The following is a 21,026-nucleotide window of genomic DNA, read 5'->3' on the forward strand; positions in this document are numbered from 1 at the left end:
GCCCTTACTCCCCTTTCTTCGAGTGGTACTTTGCCTTAAAGAAAGACTTCTCACTATTCAACTTGCTGTGTTTTGTCTCTGTGCTCTTCCAGTAGTAACTGTCCGTGTCATTTTGCTATTTCATTCAGCTCTCTAGACTTAAGCACAAGTCACTCCCCCTGTCCTACTTCAGACAAGTAGGGAGGGGCTGCTGAGAGCTCTGATTTGGGCTTGCAAGTTCCCATCACCCGGATGACCCCGACAGGACTGCAGCTCTATGATCATGCTCCTTAGGAGTCTGCCTGAAAATCTCCTTTCTTTGCCTTTGGGAAGTTCTCAGAACATAATCTCACTCCATCCACTACTCTGCAGGTCCCCCAAATCCTTCAGTGGGGGCTAGGTTCCCACATCATGCAGATTCAAGCAGACACTGGACACCAGGTTACTCTGGCTTCAGGAATCTGGCTTCAGGATTTGCCCTATGCCAAGCAGTTCAATGAGCTTCTCTTTCCTCTCTGTTCTTCCTTGCTCTCTGCTGCCTGCACACTGCTGCCATTTGCTGCCACTCTTGCTTTAATGAATTCCTTCCTTATCTACACTTGTCAGACCTGTTTGAGAATTTTTTCTCTATCAGAGTCAAGAACCCTCCCCTGTCCAGGTTGAGGTTTCACCTAGTGTGCAGGGAGAGACTGCCCCAGATGCAGCTGCCTGACAACAGTTGGACAATGGTTGTGATGGCTGGAAATCAAGCAGCTGTTTTGGATTGTGAGGTAGAAGGCACAGGTTTAAAATGGCAGAGCAGCAAGACAGAAGGAGTGTGGGTCCCTCATAATCATGGAGCTGCCACACTAGCTCTAGGTTGTCAGTCTTCCTACTGCCTGTGAGCTAAGCCTCTGTCTTATCACCGGTATTTACATCACTCTCAGGCAAATCTAGTTCTATTGCAGATCCACTGTGGTTAAGTTTATGCTGAAACAATGGGAATCTCTCCCTCCCTTCATTTACTTTTTTGTTTTTTTAAGGCTCTTTTCAGTTTATTGCACGAAGGATTTACACTAGTCCAAGTTAAAAGCAGATCACAAATGGTTACACTATACAAGCTGTGAGGTTTTTAAACTTGTGACAAGAGACAGAAGGGAAATTCTACTCACTGCAAGGAAATCCTCACTTAAGCTTCAGAGAACCAAAAGCACTTAAAACCCATGAACCTTCAGCTGGTCCCCCTCAGCCAGTCCAGCCTCTACCTGGAGCTGGCATGTGTTCTTGCACTGGTCACCCTGTACTACTTCTCCATATTCTAGATGCTCAATTACAGCACCATGGCAGGCAGATTTCTTCTAAAACGCCTCACTAGTTTCTTTTTACTGTAATCATCAGCCATCCCTTGGACAGTAGTAAGGGTCTTCCTGCCATTTCTCTGTTGAACTCTTACAGGGATATAAATTCTCAATGCCAGCAGGAAGCAGATCATCACCTTCACTTGCATCAGCAAAGGGGTCGAAAGAGTGGAGATTCTGGTTAGTGAACGTACGCTATGATTCCTTTTCCTCCATGAAAACGGGAGGGAGGGGCAGGGCGAGGGTGCTGCTGAGCCATCAGTGGCAGCTCAGCGACTGAGGACCCTCCCTGCCTTCACTTTTTCACTCTTTCCCAAAATATGTGTTCAGTATGTCCCCACCCTGAACAGGGCATCTTACCTGTGTTCAGTAAAAAAAAAAAAAAAAAAATAGATTCGCAGCTCAAGTAGGGAGAGTTGTTGCAAATATTAACATGACAGATTGATACACATGTTTACTAACACCAAGAATCTGTGCGCTCACACAGATGTTACTCAAACTTCTCCAGAAGTTATACAAACACACTTGCACCCAGGCACACACACACATACACCACAGACACATTTTCTCTCACTGCTGTCACTCCTGTGACACCTGTTGAGGCCAAACCCCGACCTGGACAAGCAGGGTGTGTTCATGTGGGGCCAGTAGACTCCAGCTTTCCTGCTCATAGAGGATGCATGGCTTCAGCCTGAGCCTGGTCTAGGCCAGGAATGCCAGGACCCCTCCGGCCCTCCCTGCCTCTCAGCTCAGGTTTGACTCTCTAGGACCTGGCAAAGATTCCTCATGGAGCTGCCTTCCCAACTCCTTAACCTGTTAGACTTCAGGTGCCAGACAACATATGGAGAATCCCGGCGGTCCTCTAGACAGTGGATAACAGAAGAGTCATTAGCCCCTTTATACTGAGGAGGAAGCAGGCTGGGAGAGGCAGAGGCACGTGACCCATTAATGACAGGACTGGAATTTGACCTCTCCTGACTCCCAGCTCTTTCCCTAACCACATGCCGGCAAGCAGGTTGTTGCTTTTTTATAACCACTTTTGCCTATTACTTTATTAGTACTGTGTACTAGGCCTGTGCCAAGTGCTTTATATACATTGTCTCACTTGTTCCCCACAACCGTCCAATGAGATGGGTTGGATTATTCCCACTTTAAAGAGGAGGGAAGTGGAATCAAGGAAGACTAAATAGCCTGCCCAAGGTCACCAACTTCCCTGGAGCAGGTCGGCATTCACAGTCTAGATGTCTGAGCCTAAAGCTTGGTGGCCCCACCCTGTGGTGATGCCTCCCGGGCCAGAATAGAAGTTCACCTGGAATTTCTGGAAGGACTTCAGGGGTTCCTTGAAACACTCTAAAGAGCACACACATGTGCAAACGTGCATTTTCTAAGGAAAAGGGCATGCCTCTCAGCCCTTTTCCCAAGGAAATCGACCCAGGAAAGGCCAGAAGGGCTGATGCTGAGGAAGCCCTTAGCCTTCTGGGTGGGAGTTGTAGGCTTGGGCAAGTCAGGACAGGCAGGTGAGTTTTATTTGGGGACGTGCTGGGTGATGTTTGTTTTAACATCGGCCTTTTTTCCACCACAGCCCAGGAAGGTCAAATCTCTTGCCGTGCGGTAGTTGATCTCCAGCCTTCTACCACCCGGAACAGCTCACAGGACACCCTTACCCCAGTAAGGTGAGCCATGTGGCCGGCAGCCCGGGCCACTGAGCCAAAACCCCGCCTCCATCCACACCCAGCTCCCCATCATGCTGACTGAAAGGGCCACCTGGGCCCTGGGAGCCCCTCATCCTGTTACCAGGCAGTGACACAGAACCCCGGAGGCGACAGGTCTTCTCAGAGGTCTCGCTGGACCCCAGCCATCCCAGGTAAGAGGCAGGGAGTGAGGGGAACAGAGGTGGCCAAGGGGCAGCAACAGAGACGGGACTTGCCCTGGTAGGGAGGAGCTGCGAGAGCAGCCCCAGGTCTGCCAGGAGGAGGAGCAGGGTGCAGGCACTGGGGGGGCTCTTTGCCCACTGTTTACCAATGCAGACACGAGGCTCCAGGAGCCCACCTGCTGGTCCGGACGCTCTCTCCACCTGGGGCTCTCAGGGCACTCAAGACCATGCGCCAGGTGACTGTGGGAGCAACTCTGTGCCTTGTGTTCCTCACTATACGATGAGAGGATTAAAAGAGATGGTGTCCAGGAAACAAAGGGCCTTTCTGCCATCACAATGAGGACAGCACTGCGACCCAGAGCTTGGCAGGGCACGGCTACAAGGGCTTGAGAAGCTTGAGGGGTGGCCAGCCCCCTGCCCTGCCCCAGTCCAGGACCTTGAGGGGCAGTAGGTTGAGGGAGAGAACTGATGGGACAAAGATCAGGGGTTGGACTGTCTCAGGAGGGAGGCTGGCCCCTGCTGACTGCCCCTTCCATGTGGTCGCCACCCAACCACCCAGCCCCTTTGACTACCAGCTGGGTGGCCCCCTGAACTCGCCCTTCCTCCCAACACCCACCAGTTGTCCACACCCCAGCCCTGAGCTCCTGGAAGTCACTCAGTCAGCAATCCCACCCTGCACTGGCCCCTTAGTGCCTCTCCCCGCCTCCCTGGGGCCTCGCTCCAGCTCTACTTCCACACAGGAGTCCAGGCATGACTCTGCCTTGTCACTCTCCTGCAGAGGTCTTTCACTGGCCTGAGGTACTCCCAAGGGGGAAGGTAAGCAGCTTAAAGGGCTTAAAACACTGCCTGTCCTCCCAGCATCCTCACTTAACTGCTCTAGGCCCACAGCCCTTTAGTTTCCCACCTCCACACCTATGGCCACACTGTTGCCTCTGCCAGGAGCACCATTCCCACTGCCCCAAGGGTCATGTCCTCCAAGAGGCCTCTCCTTGTCCTTCCCAACCTCCCAGTGAGTACAGTTTACCCTAGTCAGCTCTGGAGGCTGAGCCCCCAGTGGCCAAGCAGGGCAGGGAGGGCCTTCACAGCCTGGTGCCAACAGGGCACATGGCACCACACTGTAAGTAAAGCCCATGCCTGCCACCCGGAGGCCAGCTGACTGACTCAGATCCCAGCTCCTTAAGTGCCTGAACGAGCTAGGCCCTGTGCTGTAACAGGGCAGTAACAGTGAACGCCCCACAGGATCCTGGCCAGAATTTTTACTACACCTGAAGCATCTGCGTCCCTTAGACTGTGAGCTGTTAAATACAGCAGGGGCCTGGTAATCACTACCGGCTGCCAGTCACATGGCTTCCAGAGACAAAAAGCAGAGAATAAGGGCAGAGCCTGTAGACAGTAATAGCTCCCAGCCCCCAACCCTGCTGGCCTCCCCACTCACAGTACACCCATCACTGATCAGGCCTCACTAGTGTCTTCTCCCCTCCACAGCTCACCTAAACCCCTCTCCAAGGAAGCCCTCCTGGAATGAACTAGCACTGCATCCACTGATGGAGCCCTTTCTGCCAGGGGACCTTCCTGGGATGAGGGTGCTCCCGGAAAGAGTTCAGCAGAATCTAAAAGCTGAGACAGCCCAACCCCCGTCCTGACTCAGCCCAGGTGGTGGGGTGTCTCAGGTCAAGTGATATCAGGCAGCACCCCAATATCAAATGCAAAAGGTCATGGGTACAAGCCAAGCTCATGTCTGCTTAAGGCCTTTCCAGACATGCTCTGTCTGCAGACTACTCCTTCCCTTGCTCTTCAGATCATTGACCCTTTCTCAGCCTGCAGATTGATGCCTCCTAACACCTCCTTCCAGACGCCCTCCCTGACAAGATCCTAAATTAAATCAGGGTCCTCTAATAGGTTCCACTTCAGCCCCTGCCTACAACCTTCACAGCTATGAATGTCATGAGGCCTAGCCCTCAGCAAATCATCAATTCCAAATCAAGGAGACAGATGTGAACTAGAAATGTTTATTGCAGAAATTGACCAAGTTTCCAATTGGGTGGTCCCAGTTGAGGTTGGGCTGGGGCCCTCTGCACAGGGCTGAAATAGGAAAGGGTGAAGGAGTACATCTGGGCCCAGGGCCTCAGAGCTGTGAGATGATGTTGGGGGCCAGGCTGCAGGTGAGGCCTGTGCCATCTGGCTCCACATTCAGGGACTTCACTATACCGTCCTCTACCACCATGGAGAACCTGCCAGAAAGGGGGACCAGGCCTGCAGCAACAGCCTGGGCCTGGAGGCTGGGAATGGAGACAGGAGGTCTGGCAGGGAAACCCCCCAGAGGACCCTCCCGTTTTTACCTCTTGAGCCGTCGATTCCCAAAGAGGGGCACCAACGAATCATCTAGTAATAAATCTGTCTCCTATGAGGAAAAGCAGAGTAAAAAGTCAGGAACCCCCGGAAAAGGTCAAGTCCCCCAGCTGCTCTTCACATTGGCCATGTCTCTCCAAGTTCCTGCTTCCAAGGTCTGGCACAGGAACTGCCCTGTAGGGAGGGTGCTGGGGGAGCACTTACCTTCCCAAAGGCCCCAGTGGGGTCAGCCAGGAGCCGAACCTAAGGAAAAAGTAAAGGTCACATGGAAAATCTCGCGCCTGGTCCCTGATCCCCCTGCGGGACCTGCACCTCACCTTGTCTCCCACGCTGTGGGCTCTTCCCCACTCTTCAGTCACAAAGACATCGTTAACACTCAGACATGCCACCACCTGGACCCCCTTGGCCTTCAGAGCCCCAGCCTGCTCCACAAACCCTGGCAGGTGGGTCTGGGCAGGGGAAACAAAGGGTCAGCAAAGGGAAACTGCCTCTGTTCTTCAGCCTATCCTTTATCTCTAGGCCTTCTTCACTCCCCTGCTTCAACACCTTTGGACAATGAGAACTGTGTAAGCCACAGTTCCTTTTAGCCTTGGCCATGAGGAAGATCCAGTGCAAACTTCTGTTCTGTGGTCAAAACCATGAACATCCCGTGGGCATGACTATGTCTTATTGACCCAAGCCCAAGGACCTTCCACGTGCCTGTCACCAGCAGGGTCAATAAAAGGTGTTGGATTTAATTACAATACCCTTTTCCCCTACATTCCTGGTACCAAAACCTTTCCACAGCCTCTGCTTATTTCCTGGACACTCTGGTACGCTTTTTAACTGTCACACAGTCTACATACTTGTGCTGCAAGCCACCCCAGGACTATACGCAGGACTCATGAACAATACAAAGATGTGTACAAGGGGTCCCAATTGCTAAGCAGCAGAAGGGCAGGTCTCACCTTGGAACAGCTGGGGGTAAAGGCCCCAGGGACTCCAAACAGCACCCCCTTCTTGCCCTTGAACAGCTCTGCCAGGTTCACCTTGTTCCCAGGCTCACGTTCAAACACTACCACGGATGGGATGGCATCTCCCACCTGGAGGAAATGACTCCAAGATAAGGAGATGGGGGAGTGTAGAAGTGGGTAAGGGGGCCAAGGGAAGGGCAGCAAGCCAGAGCCGGAGGAACAGAGCAGCTGCACCCGATGGAGACCTGGCTGAGACCCAGCAGGGAAGTCCGATCCTGTCAGAGCCTCCAGAGGTCTCTGTCACCCTCCCCTCTTCCTCCACAGCCTGTTTGCCCCACATCCTCCAGGTTTCAAGACAGCCCTATCCCTCTAGAGGGCCTACTGGTGACAACACAAAAAGGAAGAGAAGGCCGCCCTGGGTGTCCCTTGGGGTTGAGTAAACAAGCCTTCTGAGTTACAGGAAAGGAGCTGGATAAATGGGCAAGGGAGAAGGGACAGAAGCTGCATGCAGGGGGCTGAAGAGGAGGACCTGACAGCAAGGAGGGAGAGGACCCTGGCCAGGTCTGAGTATCTCACCCTCAAAAAGAGAAAAAGGGACGACAACAAAAAGTGGAAAAGTTTGGGGGAGGAGGTTGTAGGTCCCTCCATCCAGGAGGTGTGGACTGGAAGGAAGCTCTGAAGACGGGATCAGTGTGCCTGGAAGTGTGTGAGGGCTTCATGGGGCTGGGAGAGACAGACAAAAGGGAGGAAATGTCAGAGGTGGGAGGAGAGTCTAGGAGAAACTCAGTGATTGGGAGTAGACAAGCAGAAGAAGGATGTGTCTTGAAAGTACATGGGAAGGGCTGGGAGTGGAGAGCCGCAGGGAGCTTAGGATGGTTCCAAATGAGAGGGGTGAAGGACTCCGCTGATGGAGTGGAGTGCGGGAGACACAATGGGCGCTCTAAGACAACGCCCGTTTCAGAAGATGGGGTGAAGAGTGATGCCCGGTAATATGACAAAAGCATCCAGAAGAGTATGGGGACGCATGTACAGGAGTTGAAAAGGGGATCTGGGGCAAAGGGAACAGTTCCAGAAGGTGGGGGAGGTCAAGGTGTCGCAGCATGGATGAGTAAGAGGGCCTCGGGGACTGTCCCAGGAGATCGGCATGAGACCCCTAAAACTGGAGAGATTGGCGGGGCAGCCACAGGGTCTTGCAGAGAGAATGAGGGAGACATCCGGCAGGAGTCTAGGATGGCGGGGAGGGATCCGGGTGGCAAGAAAGAGGGTGACACTCCCCCAGACAAGTGGGAATGGAGAGCCCTGGGGTGACGGGAGGGAGCGGGGTTCAGGCCTGGCCCGGCCAGCGGTCACCTTGATTGGGGCCATGGCTGCGGAGGCGCTTCTGAAACCACAGGCCCCGCCAAGCGTCCACTCTCCGCCTCGTTCTCGGACCCCTCCTGCTACCGCCGCTGCCGCTGCCGCTGCAACAGGTTTGACTACAGCAGCCCGGGCAAGTACCGAGGGCGCTCTGACGCCCAGGACGCGCAGCACCACCAAACGCATGCCGGGCCCTGAGGCCGCTAACGACAGTTCGCAGCCCCGCCCCGCCCCCAAAACGCCTCCCTGTCGGGCGGCGGCAGGCTGCGAGGCCAGGCTTGAAAGTACTCCAGGGAACCCTTCACAAGGCGGGGCCTCGGCCGCGCCCCGCCCCCGACGAGGCGCCTTCACTGCTTCCGGGGACGCTCGGTCTTATTTACATAAGGGGCTGGACCACTGGTGCAGTTGCAAGTGGGAGCTCTCAGCCATCGAGCAGTGTTTATTTGCGTACAAGAATAGGGCGCCGCAGTTTTGATGGGCTGAATTTACGTATTGAGGCAGTTTCTGTTCTGAACCGAAAACGAGGGAAGGGAGACGATGGTATCAGGTGCCTGTGCAAGAATAAAACATGTTTGATTTCAACGAGGTGTTGTGCATTGCAGCTGTTTTACCTACGATCTGTGTTGTTTGTGATTTGCATTGAGTGGAGGCTTTGCTCAGGCAAAACCACTGGGCCTGTGCTGTGGGAACCTCCCCCTGAAATGCTTCCGGTAGCAGCGCGGGATCCGACCAGGCCTTTCAGATGCCTCTGCCCCGGCGAGCAGATGTACCAGCAAGTTCGCCGCTTCCGCTCCTTCCAACCCTCCAATAGGACAGAAAGTGGAGCGGCCCCGGAAGTGACGCACCCGGTTACTGGTCTCCTCCTGTTCCGGCTTAGCTGGAGAGCGTTGTGGCGACATGAAGCTGCTCACCCATAACTTGCTGACCTCGCATGTGCGGGGGGTGGGGCCCCGTGGCTTCCCTCTGCGCCTCCAGGTACCGGCCCCAGCGTGGTTTCGCGCCCCTCTTCCGGGCAGGATACGGGAGCCAGGCTCCGGTCCCTGCCTAACTAAACCTCTCCGCCCCGCAGGCCACCGAGGTCCGCATCAACCCTGTGGAGTTCAACCCCGACTTCGTGGCGCGTATGATACCCAAGGTGGAGTGGGCGGCGCTTCTGGAGGCGGCTGATACTGTGAGAACCCCTACCTCCTGCCCCCCAACTGCCGTGCACCCTCAAAGGGTGGTCTCGCTGCAGCCTCTTGCACCGACCGGTAGTCTGGTCTCAGGGTGAGAGTCGGGAGGCCCCGAGTGATTTAAGCCTCTTGCCCACAGTTGCATCTGGTCGAGGTGCCCAAAGGGCCTGTTCAGGGGTATGAGCAAGATGAGACATTTCTAAGAAAGATGCACCACGTGTTACTGGAGGTGAGAACTGGCCCATCACTTTCTTGTCCCAGCCACATACAGGCACATCCAGAAGCTGCCATGCCCAGCTGTTCCCCACTTCCCCTTAGGTGGAGGTGTTGGAGGGCACCCTGCAATGCCCAGAGTCTGGACGTCTGTTCCCCATCAGCCGTGGGATCCCCAACATGCTGCTGAGTGATGAGGAAACTGAGAAGTAATCCTGCCAGGCACCAGTTTTTAATTTTGTGATCTTAGGTATATCCTGTGTGCTGGTTCTGTCATGTGTCCCCAACCCTTGACCCAGTGACACGCCAAACATACAGTGTTCTTGAGCTTGATATATTTTTTTCTCATTAAAGGTTCAAAACCAAAAGCGGTTTCTCTTTGCAGCAAATATACATTAAAATAGAGTCTCTGTACAGCCAAGGGCTCTGGGCCCTGGCTTGCCCCATGTCCCTGCACCTCCCTGGCCAAACCCAAAAATAAATATAGTGTTATTGCTCTGCAGGGAATAGAGGCAGTGCTCCCTACCCCCTGAGGAGGCTGGGTGGGAGCTGATGGGGGGCCTGGCCACCCAGGAGTCCAGGGGCTGGAGCCTGCTTGGAGTTATTGCTTCAAGGGGGGGCAGTAATGCCCAATGCAAATGATAAGGAGAGGAGCGAAGGGGGCAGGGGCCTTTGCTCTCCAAGTCCCCCTCTGCTGTGGAGAGGGGGTTGGATTAAGCAGCAGCAAAAGCATCACCCATTGGGAGACTGTGGCCTCCACTCCCTTCCCTCCCTGAGATCAGGCTTCTGCCCCTCACGTGTCCCCTGCAGCCCCCTATGGCTTCCGCAAGGCCCCCTACACACTGGAGGCATGTTATGGCTTGCAAGGGGCAGCACTATGCCCAAAGCCTGGGCACACATTCCCAGTTTCTAATACCCCCTGAGTGGGGGAGGGGAGGGCATAGGGCCTGCTCCCAGGGGCTGATGGTATTGCCCTGGCCCTGCCAGCAGGCTGTGGCACTGCCCAGACCCCAGCTCTGCCCTCTTGGGGCTGACCCCATTCTGGGCGGGTCCTGCCAGCACCCCACCCATGCCCACCCCTTGCCTCAGTCCATCATGGCCTCGAGCATCTCCAAGAACAGCTTGTGCATGGGGACCTTGCCCTCCAGCTTCACTCCATAGAAATGGGCCAGCACTTTGCCCGCTGTCTGGCGAAGGAGTGGTAGCGTGAGCAGCAGCCTTCCTGCCCGCCGCCGCTCAGCACCCCCTCCGGGGCCCGCCCGGCCAGCTTCATACTCCAGCAGAGCTTCATGCAAAGCTTCTCGCAGCTGCTCCACAGCCTCGGCATCTTCAATGTGCACAGAGTCTGCAGGAAGGGGAAAGAGCTGTTGATAATGGGCCAACTCCAGAAAGGGCAGAGTCCACACCAGCTTGGGTACTGCAGAATGCGACCTAAGGAGCCAAACATGGGTTTGTTGTTTGGTTCACTGAGGCATCACGAAATTCTCCTGCCCGTGAGCCAGGACCTACCTTTCCTCCAGCTATGGCCACCTCTTAACCCTCCTCACCTTCCCTTCCACTAAATTGTTTCCCTTTCCACATAAGGATGGCACTAGGACTCAAAATCCTATGTGCAGTTCTGGGCCTGCCCTTACCCTGCTTTGTGAATTTCAGCAAGTCACTGTTCCTCCCTAAGCCTCAGTTTTCCCTGTTGGCAAAATGAGGCTGTGCCATCACCCAGAGTTAAAAACTGGAGGGCCCCGTGGAAAGTCCTGTCGGTCATGCCCCAGACATACCTGAATTGGCAAGCGCCAGTGCCTTCAACAGGACATACTCCTCACGCTCCAGACGCAGGGCCTGCAGTCGCCGCACCAGTTGGAGCAGGGCAGCCCCGAGTTCCCCCAGGCCAGCTGCTCGCGCCCCCTCTTCATCCAAAACCAGGTCCTCAGCAAAGGCCAGCTCATCCTGTAATGGCAGTGAGCGCTGGGCCACACCTAACACCAATACCTCCATCCATACACTCTGCAGTACTGACATCTGGTCAGACAGCGACAGTGAGGAGAAGCCTGGAGAGAAGTGGAAAGCGAGGCTGAGCAAATGCACCAGAGCCAGGCATGGCCTGGCCGATCCAGAGAAGCTGCACATCTACTGGGCCCTTTACCTGGGATGCTCTTGGCCCAGCTGATGGTAACCACAATCTCTCGGTCAAAGAGGTCACAGAGGGTAGCCACGGCTGGGAGATGCCCATCAGGGCCCGCTGGGTCGGGCATGGCATACAGCTTCTCAGGCTCAACCACCAGTAGATGGGACACCAGTGCATTCACCGGGGCTGCAGTGACAGTTGGAAGAGTTGCTCAAGTTCATCACCTTAAAGGCCCTTCAGGGTCCAGCATCTTTCTAGAATCAGTTCTGCTGTGACCCCCCTCACTAGCCACTGGCCAGTCAAGGTTCAGATGCCGCTCTCTGGGAAGGGTTCTCCCTTTCTCCCAGAGAAAGCCAGTCTGTTTGTGGACAGGTTCTGAGTTTAGAAATCCATTCCCTGTTCCCAGTTGTACTGCCTGGGGACTAACGCAGAAAAAAGTAATTTCAAAATACTTCTTGGGACAAATGACTAAGTGACTAAGGGGAAATCTGGGTTCCAGGGCCCAAGGTAACTACTATCCTGGCTGAAGGATACCAGACAGGTCTCATGTCCTGGTCCCACCCCAACCCTACAGCTCCAAGGCCCCAGTGCCCTCACCTGTCTTCCGAGGACCTCCAGCTACAGCCAGGGGTCCAGAAGGGAAGGGGCCTGGGAAGGGCAGTGGGTCCACCTCTGGCCGCCGTTTGTACTTCTGACGCCCACCCCGGACACGGTCCAGACGTACCCCTTGAATGGTAGGACAGGGCTGTGTCCATGGGGCTGCAGGTGGCTTGCTCTGCAGAGCCCTCCTGCCAGTGCATCCCACCAGAACTTCCAGGCCTTGCCCACCCAGCCCCAGGCACCCAGCAACCCCAGCACATGCCCAGGCCCCTGCCCAGTGCTCACCCTCCTTGAGCATGCCCACCCGCAGGCACTTGGTGAAGCGACAGGCCTGGCAGGCCTTGCGTCTCCGCTTGGTAATCTCACACTCATTGGAGGCTGGACAGCTGTACTCGATGCTCCCTGCCAGGAAGAGGCAGGGCTCCAGTGGCGGCCTCCCAGGGCCCAGAGGGGGCCCAGCAGACAGGAGAGCCCTGACTCGCCCTGGACAAGCACAAGTCTGGGGAGAGCAGGAGTGCCGTGAGTGGGGCAGGGAAGCCTGAGGCAGTGAGGGGAATGGCCCCTGGGCTGGGGGCCCCTGCCCAGGCAAGGGAAGGGCTGGGACCATGGGTGTCAGGCTGCATGTCTGCCCCCAGCGTCTTGTCAGGCCATGTCTCTGGGCTCTACCACCCTCATCTATTCTCACCAAAGCTCTCATCAGGCCGCTACATTGCCATATCCAAAGGTCAAGTCTCATCTTCATCTTACTTGGTCTAAAGGAGCCTCTAATGTCACGGATCATGTCCTACTTCTAAAAGCTCTTAAACATTTTTCTTTTGCTCCTACAACACCAGCCTCCAGGTTTCCCTCCCACCTCATTGGCCACTTTGTGGTTTCTACGCATCTCCCAGGCCTTCCTGCACTGAAGAACCGTGGGGCTGCCTGGGACCTCGCCTGCACTGACTCACTCCATGGTGCTCTTACCCAACCAGAGGCTTTCCAATTAGTATCTCTAGTCTAGACCTGCCTGAACTCTAGGTTACCTGCTGTAACCTTAACCTACAGATCTACCCCTCCAAAATCTACAGCTCCATTTGTCCAGTTGCTTAAACAGAAATCTAGAAGACATTTTGGATTCCTCTCTCACACCCCAAATCAACAGATCCTGGTGGGCTTTACCTCCTGATATGTCCAGAAGCTGATCCCTTCTACCCTGGCAACTGCTTCCACCCTTGACCTGAGTCACTGTCACCCCACCTCCTGGCTGGCCTCCTGCTCTGTCCTTTTTCCCTTCAGTTACATCAACACAGAGCCAGAGGCATGCTATTAAACCTACCAGATCTGTCCCTCCCCTGCTCAAGACCTTCAATGATTCCCCTTCTCAGAATAAAACCCTTAGTGAATCCCGTGGCCAGCGAGGTCTGCACCCCTGCTCCTCACCACCTCTCTAACCTCACGCCCCGTTGCACGGTGCTCTGGTTCCATTGGCCACCTAGGTGTTCCTCAAACAGACCCCTACCTCAGGGCCTGCTGCTCCCTTACCTCCTTCAGATCTCAGTGTCACCTCGGGGAGGCCTTCCCCGGCCACCGTATGGGAAGGCTGAGTGCCCTTGTGCAGACATCCAGCCCCTTGCCCCTGCCTTAGAGTTTCTCATCAGCTCTCAACACCACCTAATATACAACAAATGGACATACTTATCTTCTTTATTATCTGTCTCCCCACTTTAGTATTAGCTCCACCAGGGCCAGGACTGTCCCCAGTGCTAGGAACAGGGACTGGCATGCAGTGGGCGCTCATCACTGGCTGAATGAATGCACAGCGGTCCTCCCAGCCTCACAGGGCTACCGCAGGACTGAATGACACAACCAGCCAACACACCCTTAGCGCAATCTCCTTTACCTTCCTCAGGCTTCCGCACTCAGCTCAAGACACCTCCGCAGGGAAGACCTCCAGAGCCCCAGCCTCAGCCAGATTCCTTGGCACACCCCTGCTCCTCTCCCTCCAGCACTTACCGCAGCTCTACTACATTGCTGTGAAATTCATTGTTTTCTCTCTCCCCTCTGCTAGAATGTTAACTGCTTGAGGACAGGAGCTGCTCTGCCTTAGTCACAGCTATGTCCCAATGCCTGGAATAGTGGCCAGGACAGCACAGCACAGGTTTGTGAAAAGCAAGGGTTCTGGATGCTGCCTGGGGCCCATATCATGACCACCACTAAGTGTGACTTTGAGCAAGTATGCAAACCATCAGTTTCCCATTTGTAAGCTGGGATGATAAAAACAGCACGTCCTACAAAGGCAGCTTGTGAGAATTAAAAAGAATAATCAAGGTGACACATTCAGCAGGTTAATGGCACCCGAATGCTCAATAAATGATTGCCACCTGCAGCTAGTTTTTGCCATTTATGGCTCAATAAATATTTGCCAACTGAATCAACAGAACGAAGGACTCCAGGGTAGTAGGAGATACCTGGACCTGGACCTGTTGGCTTAGTGGCCTTCAGAGCCCGAAGGGAGCACAAATGGTTTTAGACCAGTGGGTACCGGCCAAGTAAAATTCATGGAATGTCACAATCGGTTGTGAGGCATCTGTCCGAAGTTCAATTATTAGCAATAAACACAGGCAGCAGTCTGGTGTTTAAGGGCTCAGCTCTGGACCTAAATCAACCCAAGTTCAAATCCTGGTTCTGCCATTTTCCACCTGTGGGACTTTGAACAAAGTTTTACCAACCTCTCTGGATCTCAACTGTAACAGAGCTGGTACCTGATAGGCTGCTGCAGGAGCAACTGAGATCATAAACATAGACCGGCACAGTGCCTGCCACAGACTAAGCACTCCAGAACTGTTCTCAAAAATTACGCATGTTCTAGCCGCCAAATAACCAATGACTTATGTAAAAATGTAAGGAACAGGCATATCCCAAGTAATGCTTATTACGTCACCACCTTGCTCATATTTTGATATGCTTTCCTGAGAAAAGTTCAGAAAGCACTATTAGCAGGGACGCCTAAGTCTTTTTAAAGTTGTGTGAGAAAAATAACATAGCCCCCTGTTACCCATAAAAACCCGCCCTGTGCTTGTGCTGCTTTAGACAAACCAACAAAAACGTTTGTTTCATTCTGGTGGGAGGTCAGCAGTCCAAGAAACAAGAACAAAGTTTAGAAACAGGCAGAAGCTGCCTTAAATTTTTGTCAGACACGATGGAAGGTGCTGGGCCATTAATACCCTGAAACCTAGGAGGCATCCTGAGTCCTCTCTCACATCCTATATACAACCCATAAACACATCCTAGTGGCTTTAACTTTTAAGGGAGTTAGGAAGGCCTGAGAAAACTGGGCTGCCAACCGCAACTACTACCATGGCAGCCTGGGGGCCTACTGCCACCCAGCAGTGCACCAGCTGGGTAGTGCTGGGCTGAGAGGGCAAAGGGTACAGAAGTTGGGGGTGGGGGGGCAGCTCACCCTGGATGGTCCTCTTGAAGAAGGCTTTGCAGGCCTCGCAGGATGCCACACCATAGTGGTAGCCGGAGGCCACATCCCCACAGACCAGGCAGAGGCGTTTGGGCAGGGAGCTGAGCACCAGTTTCCCACTACCCTGCTCTCCAGGCCCAGCCCCCTCCCCATCCTCCTCCTCCTTGTGGCCTGGGAGGCAGCGGGTAGGAGCTGGGCCAGGGGCCAGGGCCACTGGGGGCTCGGGCTCGGTCTCCGAGGAGCCCTTTGGGCTGTCAGGGCTGGCTGGCTCTGCCTTGATGTAGAGAGGCTCAATGCCCACCACCTGGCTGGACATGGCGCTGGTCACCTGTGGGGAGAGACCTGTCAGGTCACAGGGAGGCACTGGGATGGGGGATGGAGAGACACCCTGCCACCCTGGTTGCCCAACCCTGGGCCTGGGGCCAGCCAGGCTTCCAGGCTCAGTGAAGGGGGAGGGACAGGAGGCCAGAGTCCAAGGAAGGGCTGCCCAAGAAGAGCCCCCTCTAGCTGTTGCCATGGGAACAGAGTCTTCAGGACCAGTAACTGACAACAGTCTCCTACTTGGAAACCTGGGGGAGGAGTGGAAACTTCCTATTCCCCCCAGAGCCAAAGAGCAGGGTAACCTTAGCCCCTAAGCAACCTTCAATGGCATTTGGAATCCCCAACCAGACCCAGGAGATCCTCTCAACTTTCTCCAGATGTTGGCGTCCTTGGTGACCACCCCCTCCCCTGAGCATCCTCCATTCAAGAATGCAAACTGAAGCACACAAACCCAAGGGCAGTGGAGGTGCTCACACGTGTGTGTTCACACCTTCACACACACACTCCCACTTGCCTGCACTCTCAGGTGTCTCACATGCTCACAATTGCTCACTCTCTCCTGAGCTCTTACACTCACACATGGCCTTACCCAAACCTACTCTCACTCATGCACCCAAAGTGCATACCGGGTAGTCACACTCAACGCTCATCATAATCACACACTCACAAACACTAACTCTAACCATGCCCCCACTCACACACACACAAACCCCAGTACAAACACACTCGGAGCCTTCCACACCTGACACACGGCACCCTCCCGGCCCAGCAAGCCCAGTCCCAGGCACACCGGAGGATGCGGCTCCACTTCCTAGCACGCCACCCCGGCCAGCACGTTCACTTTTACACTCCTGCTGCCGCAGAATTCCTCACCTCCGGGTGCCCCGCCCCCCAACCTGCGCACACCTACGGTAAGTTGCCTAAAGTTGCTGCGCCTCCCCTCCCCCTCTGCCCGCGGGGGACCTCTATCAGGATATCAGGAAGTAAATGGGGAGCGCTAAGCAGGAGGAAGTCCTCCCCGGCCGGCGCGATGACCTTTGACCCAGAAAGGAGAGTGGCCCAAAGCCCCTTCGAGCGCCCCCACGTGGTCTTCAAAGCCCCATCCCGATAGGGAAGCCTCCCCATCTTCCACCCCGGCCCGCCCCTGGGACTTAGGTAAGCTCCAGGTGCCTGGCTGAACCCTGCCCTAAGACTGGATTCGAGGCCCACGCCCGACCCTGGCCAGAGCCAGCAGCCCGAGCGGGAGCCGGCCCCTGACTCAGGCGAGCGCACTAAGACCTGGATGCCGGATCCCGCCCGGACCCTGACAGGGTCTGGCTCTCGACCGGGTCTTGACCGTGACCCGAGTCGGGCAGGAGCCGGAGCCCGCCCGCCTCCCTGCCGCGCTCGCACATGGCCCCCGCGCCCCGCCCGCCACCCCACCACCCAGCGGCGCTCCCCTCCGCCCCCGGACCTGGGGCTCCGGCAGGGCGGGCGGGCAGGCATGGGGACCGGGCAGCCCGGAGCGCCGGGGTGAGCCGGGGACCACTGGCGGCCCCTGGTCTGCCGCCTCCTCGGGCCGCACCGCCCCGCCGCGCCGCGTCCCCTTACTCGGCGGCGCCGCCGGCGGCTTGTAGGACACAAAAGGACATCGCGGCCGCTTCCTACTCTGCTTCCTCCAGCTGACAGCGGGGGTGGGGCCGGCCGTGCGCATGCAAAGCAGGGGGCGGGAAGTGGCTCTCTATGCTAATCAGACTAGTGAGGCGGGCAGCGCCTGCGTGTGCGAAGGAATCGAAGGAATCGGGCGGTGCGGAAGAGGCCAGTGGGCGGAGTGGAAGAAGCCAGTGGGCAGGATTTCAAGAAGGTCCCGCCTCTCATCCCTCGAACCACAGAGGCGTATTTGCTTACACGGCCCCCGGGGGGGCGTGGCCAGGGGAGACGCGGAGAGGCTCTGGGGAGGGGGTGGGTCCAGGAACGCTCTTTCGTAACAGAGGAGGAGCAGCGCGCAGTGCGCGAGAGGAGTGGGCGAGGTCGCCCAGTAGCCGCAGCTGCAGGATTGGGAGACGACATGCTTCTGTAAATGAAGGGCGGGACGAGCGGAGGCGAGTGGGTATGCATATGCATGAGGGGCGGAGTCCAGCATGCCCAAGCTAGGGAGAGGGGCTGCCGTTTTTCCTTTCCCTCCTCCTTCCCTCAAGGTAACACCATCCCGGCGCTTGGACAGCAGACCCAATATCCCCACGACGCTGTTGAACTTGGGGACGGAGAAGACCTAAAACATGCCAGAAGTCCTGCATTTCGAGTCCCGGGAAGGCGGAGCCGATAGGGCCCGAACGGAGAACGCTCAAGGTCACTGCGGTGACCGAGTGAAGGTCACGGGGAAAGGCGGGGCCGCGTGCGTCCGCCTCACGCGGGCAGCCACGCACTGACTCACGGGCCGTTCACAAACTCTTTTATTTCTCTAGGGCCCAAATTCCACGTGGACAGGGTCGGTTTTGGGTTTGGGGATGGGACAGGGACGGGGCTTGGAGTCGGGCTGTCACTCGAGCCCGAGCGGTGCACTTAGTGCACCGAGACGTGCAACCTCTTGCTCCGGCGCCTCTTGAGCCTCTCGATGTATTGCTGCAACTCCTTGGTCAGGAAGTGGTCCCCTCCGATGCTTGACCTGTAGCCTGGAGGGCAGAGCTCCGCTCAGGGCAGCAAGCAGGAGCATATAGCCTCCCAGCAGTGGGTGCTGCATGTGTAATTCGAGGAATTGCGTGTGATTTGGGGTGGCAGGAGTACTTGGGATTTGGGTCTGTGTTAGTTTGGGGAACTTAGATCTCCAAGGTGCTGGCCCCTGCCAGGTTTGTTTGTTTCACATGGTCAGGTCATAGACCTGTGCTCCAAACAGATGGAGGTGTGTTCAGATTTAGGAAGGATGAGGGCAAGGTTAAAGATATTGCAGGCCTGAATTAGGGTAGTGGTAGCAGGCAGCTTTGAGGACACCTCCTGGAGCACATACTCTTAAGCGAAAAGCCAGCCCACTCTTGTCCCTTCATATCATTAGCAGGACCAAAGGAAGGTAAGTTTACCCAAATAATCCACCATCCAAGGCTTTTCACAGCACCCAGGGAGAATGGGCCAAGGCCACACAAAGGCTGTCATCTCTACTTGAGCATGTGGAGAAACAGTCTTAGAAAAGCCACATCACTTAAGGCTGGAGGCCCAGGCCCTGACAGTCATTGCATGCTCTCCCCACTGGTCACACTGTGCTCATTCCTCCAATTTTTTACTTCTGTGGGGATCCTAGAATATCCGTGGATGGTAAGGGAATCTGACAAGTCACCCAGATCCTGAAACCCCACTCCCACGGACCCAAGCCCTGCAAAATCTCCCAGGGTTGCTTGTGGGAACTTGGGGTAGGGCTCACTCCTGAGGGCTTCGGTGAGGATTTCTAGAGCTTCATTCTCCATAAGTTCCATCAGGGGCAGTGGCAGCTAAAGAGGCAGCAAGAGGTTTAGATGTCAAAGGGACCTCAGCTCTCCCCACAGCCAAAATGCCCCACCTGCTAATTCCAGCCCGGAGAGCCAAGGCCCCCTGCCAACCGGCCTGCCCCTCCACCGTACAGACCACCCCCACCTCTTCACCCCAGCAGCCCCCAACTTGCCCATCTACCACCCCACCAAAATCCCCAGTCTCCCTATGTGCCTCCAACCCTGTTATGCTGCTCCTCCCAGTAGGCTTGATGGGTTGTGTGCTTCCAGATACGGAGTTCTGGGAGGAGAGAAAAGAGTTATCAGTCATCTGCAGACTGCTGGGTCTTTCCTGGAGCACAAGAGATGTATGGGTAGGCATGTGGTGGGAGGAGTAGCCTTCTGCCATGTGCCACCTTAGTGGGGAAACAATATAGGACAGTGGTTTACTGTCCTAGGCTTTATTGTCCCACCCACAAAGTTCCAGTTCTGACTGCCCTACTGTGTAAGATTTAGGGCCAATGACTGAAAGTTTCTTTCCCCAGAGTTCATCTGTAAAACGTGGTAATAAGAATGGCTCCTTATGAAGGCTGTGATATTTAAGGTAATCATGCAAGAGAAACCCCATGCCAGGCACACAGCAAGGGCTCAATAACTGGCAGTTATTATATAGTTAATAGTTACAATTCCCTGAAAACTAGGGGAGGTTGCAGAAGAGGGAGACAAGTCCCAGTGTCCAGGATGAAGTAGGTACTTAAAAATTGTAACCAATGACTGAATGAACTAAAGCAGGCACCTCCTGAACAAGCTCAAATCCACAAAGAATTAACTCCCTCTTCTCAACTGGTGATTCCAATAAACCACAGGCCCTACCGCGCGGCCCTTAAAACAGTTTCGCGCTTCTCTCCCGGACCTGGTGTGCCATGGCTACAGGATTTTGTACGAAGCCTCCCGGTAGGGGGCGTTCCAGGAATGTCTGGTTAATCTGAAGTATGAAACGTTAGCCCAGACGCCCCTCCCAAGGAACCCTGGAAATTTGGATCCCAGAGTTTCCCAAATTACAGCAACAGAAATTGGGGTCCTGGCCAGCCCCCTGCCCTTTGGACTCCCACAGCCCAGTGAGGCCACACTGACCAGTGTCGGTTTTGGAATCGTCATCCCCCTCTAAGTGGCTTCCCTGGGAGCTGCCTCTGCGCCGCTCCAGCTCCAACAAGGAGCGGTCGTCCTGCTTTTCTTGCTTGAAGTGGACCTTGTCTCGGGCAACCGATTTTTCCCAGGCGACGTCTGAGTAATGGCCGGTCTTCTGGTTGTACCACTGGCGAGTCTTGTGGCCCAAGCTGCTGCGCTCCACGTGGGAGTCCTCGCAGACATCGGACAGCGGCAAGTTCAGCTGCGACTGAGACAGCGAGGCCGTGGTCCACAGATTCCGGATGTCCTCCAGGCTCGATTTACCTGAGCCACTGGGGCCCAAAGCCTGTGGGCCACATACAACGAGGGATGCCTAGAGTCGCGGAGAGTTGGGGTGGTGGCAGGGATCCCGAGCCCTGCTAGGGCGGGGACTCCGGCGGCAGGATTTGTTGGAAGCTACCCGGAGCCCAGGCTGGGTAAGAGGAGAGGCGGGACCCAGGTTGGACCTAGGATGAGTAAGGGGGCTGAAAGGGTGAGGAGGTCCGGGAAGTGTTCTTACTTTGAAAGGCTTTTCCTCCATGGTTCTGCCCCAACGGACCCAGTCGCCACAGGCCTCGCGGCGGGGAGGAAGGAGTCATGCTCCCGAAAGGGGGAGGGGCGGGGTCCCCTTCTGGAATAGCTCCGCGGGTCTCGCTCTGGGAGAGTTAAAGCTACACCCACCACACTAGATGCCATTATCTC

At 55.5% G+C, this 21,026-nt stretch overlaps 4 protein-coding genes across 8 annotated transcripts; 1 reads left to right on the plus strand and 3 right to left on the minus strand.

Annotated features, from left to right (window-relative positions):
* Nucleotides 1-5,184: 5,184 nt before the first annotated feature.
* On the minus strand, nt 5,185-8,122 carry PRDX5 (peroxiredoxin 5). The gene is made up of 6 exons (XM_036927162.2): nt 7,842-8,122; nt 6,486-6,620; nt 5,856-5,987; nt 5,743-5,781; nt 5,529-5,590; nt 5,185-5,420 (listed from the first exon to the last, which is right to left on the minus strand). The coding sequence occupies exons 1-6, from the start codon at nt 8,031-8,033 to the stop codon at nt 5,315-5,317; spliced, it is 666 nt and encodes a 221-aa protein (XP_036783057.2). The 5' UTR covers nt 8,034-8,122; the 3' UTR covers nt 5,185-5,314.
* Nucleotides 8,123-8,295: 173 nt separating this feature from the next.
* TRMT112 (tRNA methyltransferase activator subunit 11-2) lies at nt 8,296-9,600 on the plus strand. The gene is made up of 4 exons (XM_036927175.2): nt 8,296-8,822; nt 8,917-9,018; nt 9,159-9,248; nt 9,338-9,600. The coding sequence occupies exons 1-4, from the start codon at nt 8,745-8,747 to the stop codon at nt 9,443-9,445; spliced, it is 378 nt and encodes a 125-aa protein (XP_036783070.1). The 5' UTR covers nt 8,296-8,744; the 3' UTR covers nt 9,446-9,600.
* Nucleotides 9,551-17,415, minus strand: ESRRA (estrogen related receptor alpha). Of its 4 annotated transcripts, none has more exons than XM_036927125.2 (7): nt 17,314-17,415; nt 15,394-15,730; nt 12,240-12,356; nt 11,952-12,080; nt 11,373-11,540; nt 11,008-11,277; nt 9,551-10,577 (listed from the first exon to the last, which is right to left on the minus strand). In XM_036927125.2, the coding sequence occupies exons 2-7, from the start codon at nt 15,716-15,718 to the stop codon at nt 10,318-10,320; spliced, it is 1,269 nt and encodes a 422-aa protein (XP_036783020.1). In that variant the 5' UTR covers nt 15,719-15,730; nt 17,314-17,415; the 3' UTR covers nt 9,551-10,317. The 4 variants fall into 4 exon arrangements, with proteins under 4 accessions (XP_036783020.1, XP_036783011.1, XP_036783037.1 ...); XM_036927116.2 differs by having other exon boundaries at nt 17,177-17,393; XM_036927142.2 differs by lacking the exon at nt 17,314-17,415 and adding an exon at nt 17,002-17,024.
* Nucleotides 17,416-18,137: 722 nt separating this feature from the next.
* Nucleotides 18,138-21,016, minus strand: CATSPERZ (catsper channel auxiliary subunit zeta). Of its 2 annotated transcripts, XM_036927106.2 has the most exons (5): nt 20,845-21,014; nt 20,292-20,631; nt 19,400-19,458; nt 19,115-19,181; nt 18,138-18,374 (listed from the first exon to the last, which is right to left on the minus strand). In XM_036927106.2, the coding sequence occupies exons 1-5, from the start codon at nt 20,863-20,865 to the stop codon at nt 18,265-18,267; spliced, it is 597 nt and encodes a 198-aa protein (XP_036783001.2). In that variant the 5' UTR covers nt 20,866-21,014; the 3' UTR covers nt 18,138-18,264. The 2 variants fall into 2 exon arrangements, with proteins under 2 accessions (XP_036783001.2, XP_036782993.2); XM_036927098.2 differs by having other exon boundaries at nt 18,138-19,181; nt 20,845-21,016.
* Between the last annotated feature and the right edge of the window lie 10 nt (nt 21,017-21,026).

The sequence above is a fragment of the Manis pentadactyla genome, chromosome 9 (assembly GCF_030020395.1).
Source record: "Manis pentadactyla isolate mManPen7 chromosome 9, mManPen7.hap1, whole genome shotgun sequence".
NCBI classification, from domain to species: Eukaryota; Metazoa; Chordata; class Mammalia; order Pholidota; family Manidae; genus Manis; species Manis pentadactyla.

Bases quoted from the DNA above. Each gene is read 5' to 3' on its own strand.
- ESRRA (XM_036927125.2), bottom strand. From the start codon at position 15,718: ATGTCCAGCCAGGTGGTGGGCATTGAGCCTCTCTACATCAAGGCAGAG. The intron at 12,081-12,239 runs GTGAGCACTGGG...CTACCATTCAAG, and splicing joins GGTGGGCATGCTCAAGGAGG to GGGTACGTCTGGACCGTGTC. The intron at 10,578-11,007 runs GTATGTCTGGGG...CCCTTCCTGCAG, and splicing joins ACTGGCGCTTGCCAATTCAG to ACTCTGTGCACATTGAAGAT.
- CATSPERZ (XM_036927098.2), bottom strand. From the start codon at position 20,865: ATGGAGGAAAAGCCTTTCAAA. The intron at 19,459-20,291 runs GTCAGTGTGGCC...CTCTCCTCCCAG, and splicing joins CGATTCCAAAACCGACACTG to AACTCCGTATCTGGAAGCAC. The intron at 19,182-19,399 runs GTTGGAGGCACA...CTGCCTCTTTAG, and splicing joins GGGAGGAGCAGCATAACAGG to CTGCCACTGCCCCTGATGGA.
- TRMT112 (XM_036927175.2), top strand. From the start codon at position 8,745: ATGAAGCTGCTCACCCATAACTTGCTGACCTCGCATGTGCGGGGGGTG. The intron at 8,823-8,916 runs GTACCGGCCCCA...TCCGCCCCGCAG, and splicing joins GCTTCCCTCTGCGCCTCCAG to GCCACCGAGGTCCGCATCAA. The intron at 9,019-9,158 runs GTGAGAACCCCT...TCTTGCCCACAG, and splicing joins TTCTGGAGGCGGCTGATACT to TTGCATCTGGTCGAGGTGCC.
- PRDX5 (XM_036927162.2), bottom strand. From the start codon at position 8,033: ATGCGTTTGGTGGTGCTGCGCGTCCTGGGCGTCAGAGCGCCCTCGGTA. The intron at 5,988-6,485 runs GTGAGACCTGCC...TCCCCTGCCCAG, and splicing joins TTACCCCCAGCTGTTCCAAG to ACCCACCTGCCAGGGTTTGT. The intron at 5,591-5,742 runs GTAAGTGCTCCC...TTTTCCTCATAG, and splicing joins CCACTGGGGCCTTTGGGAAG to GAGACAGATTTATTACTAGA.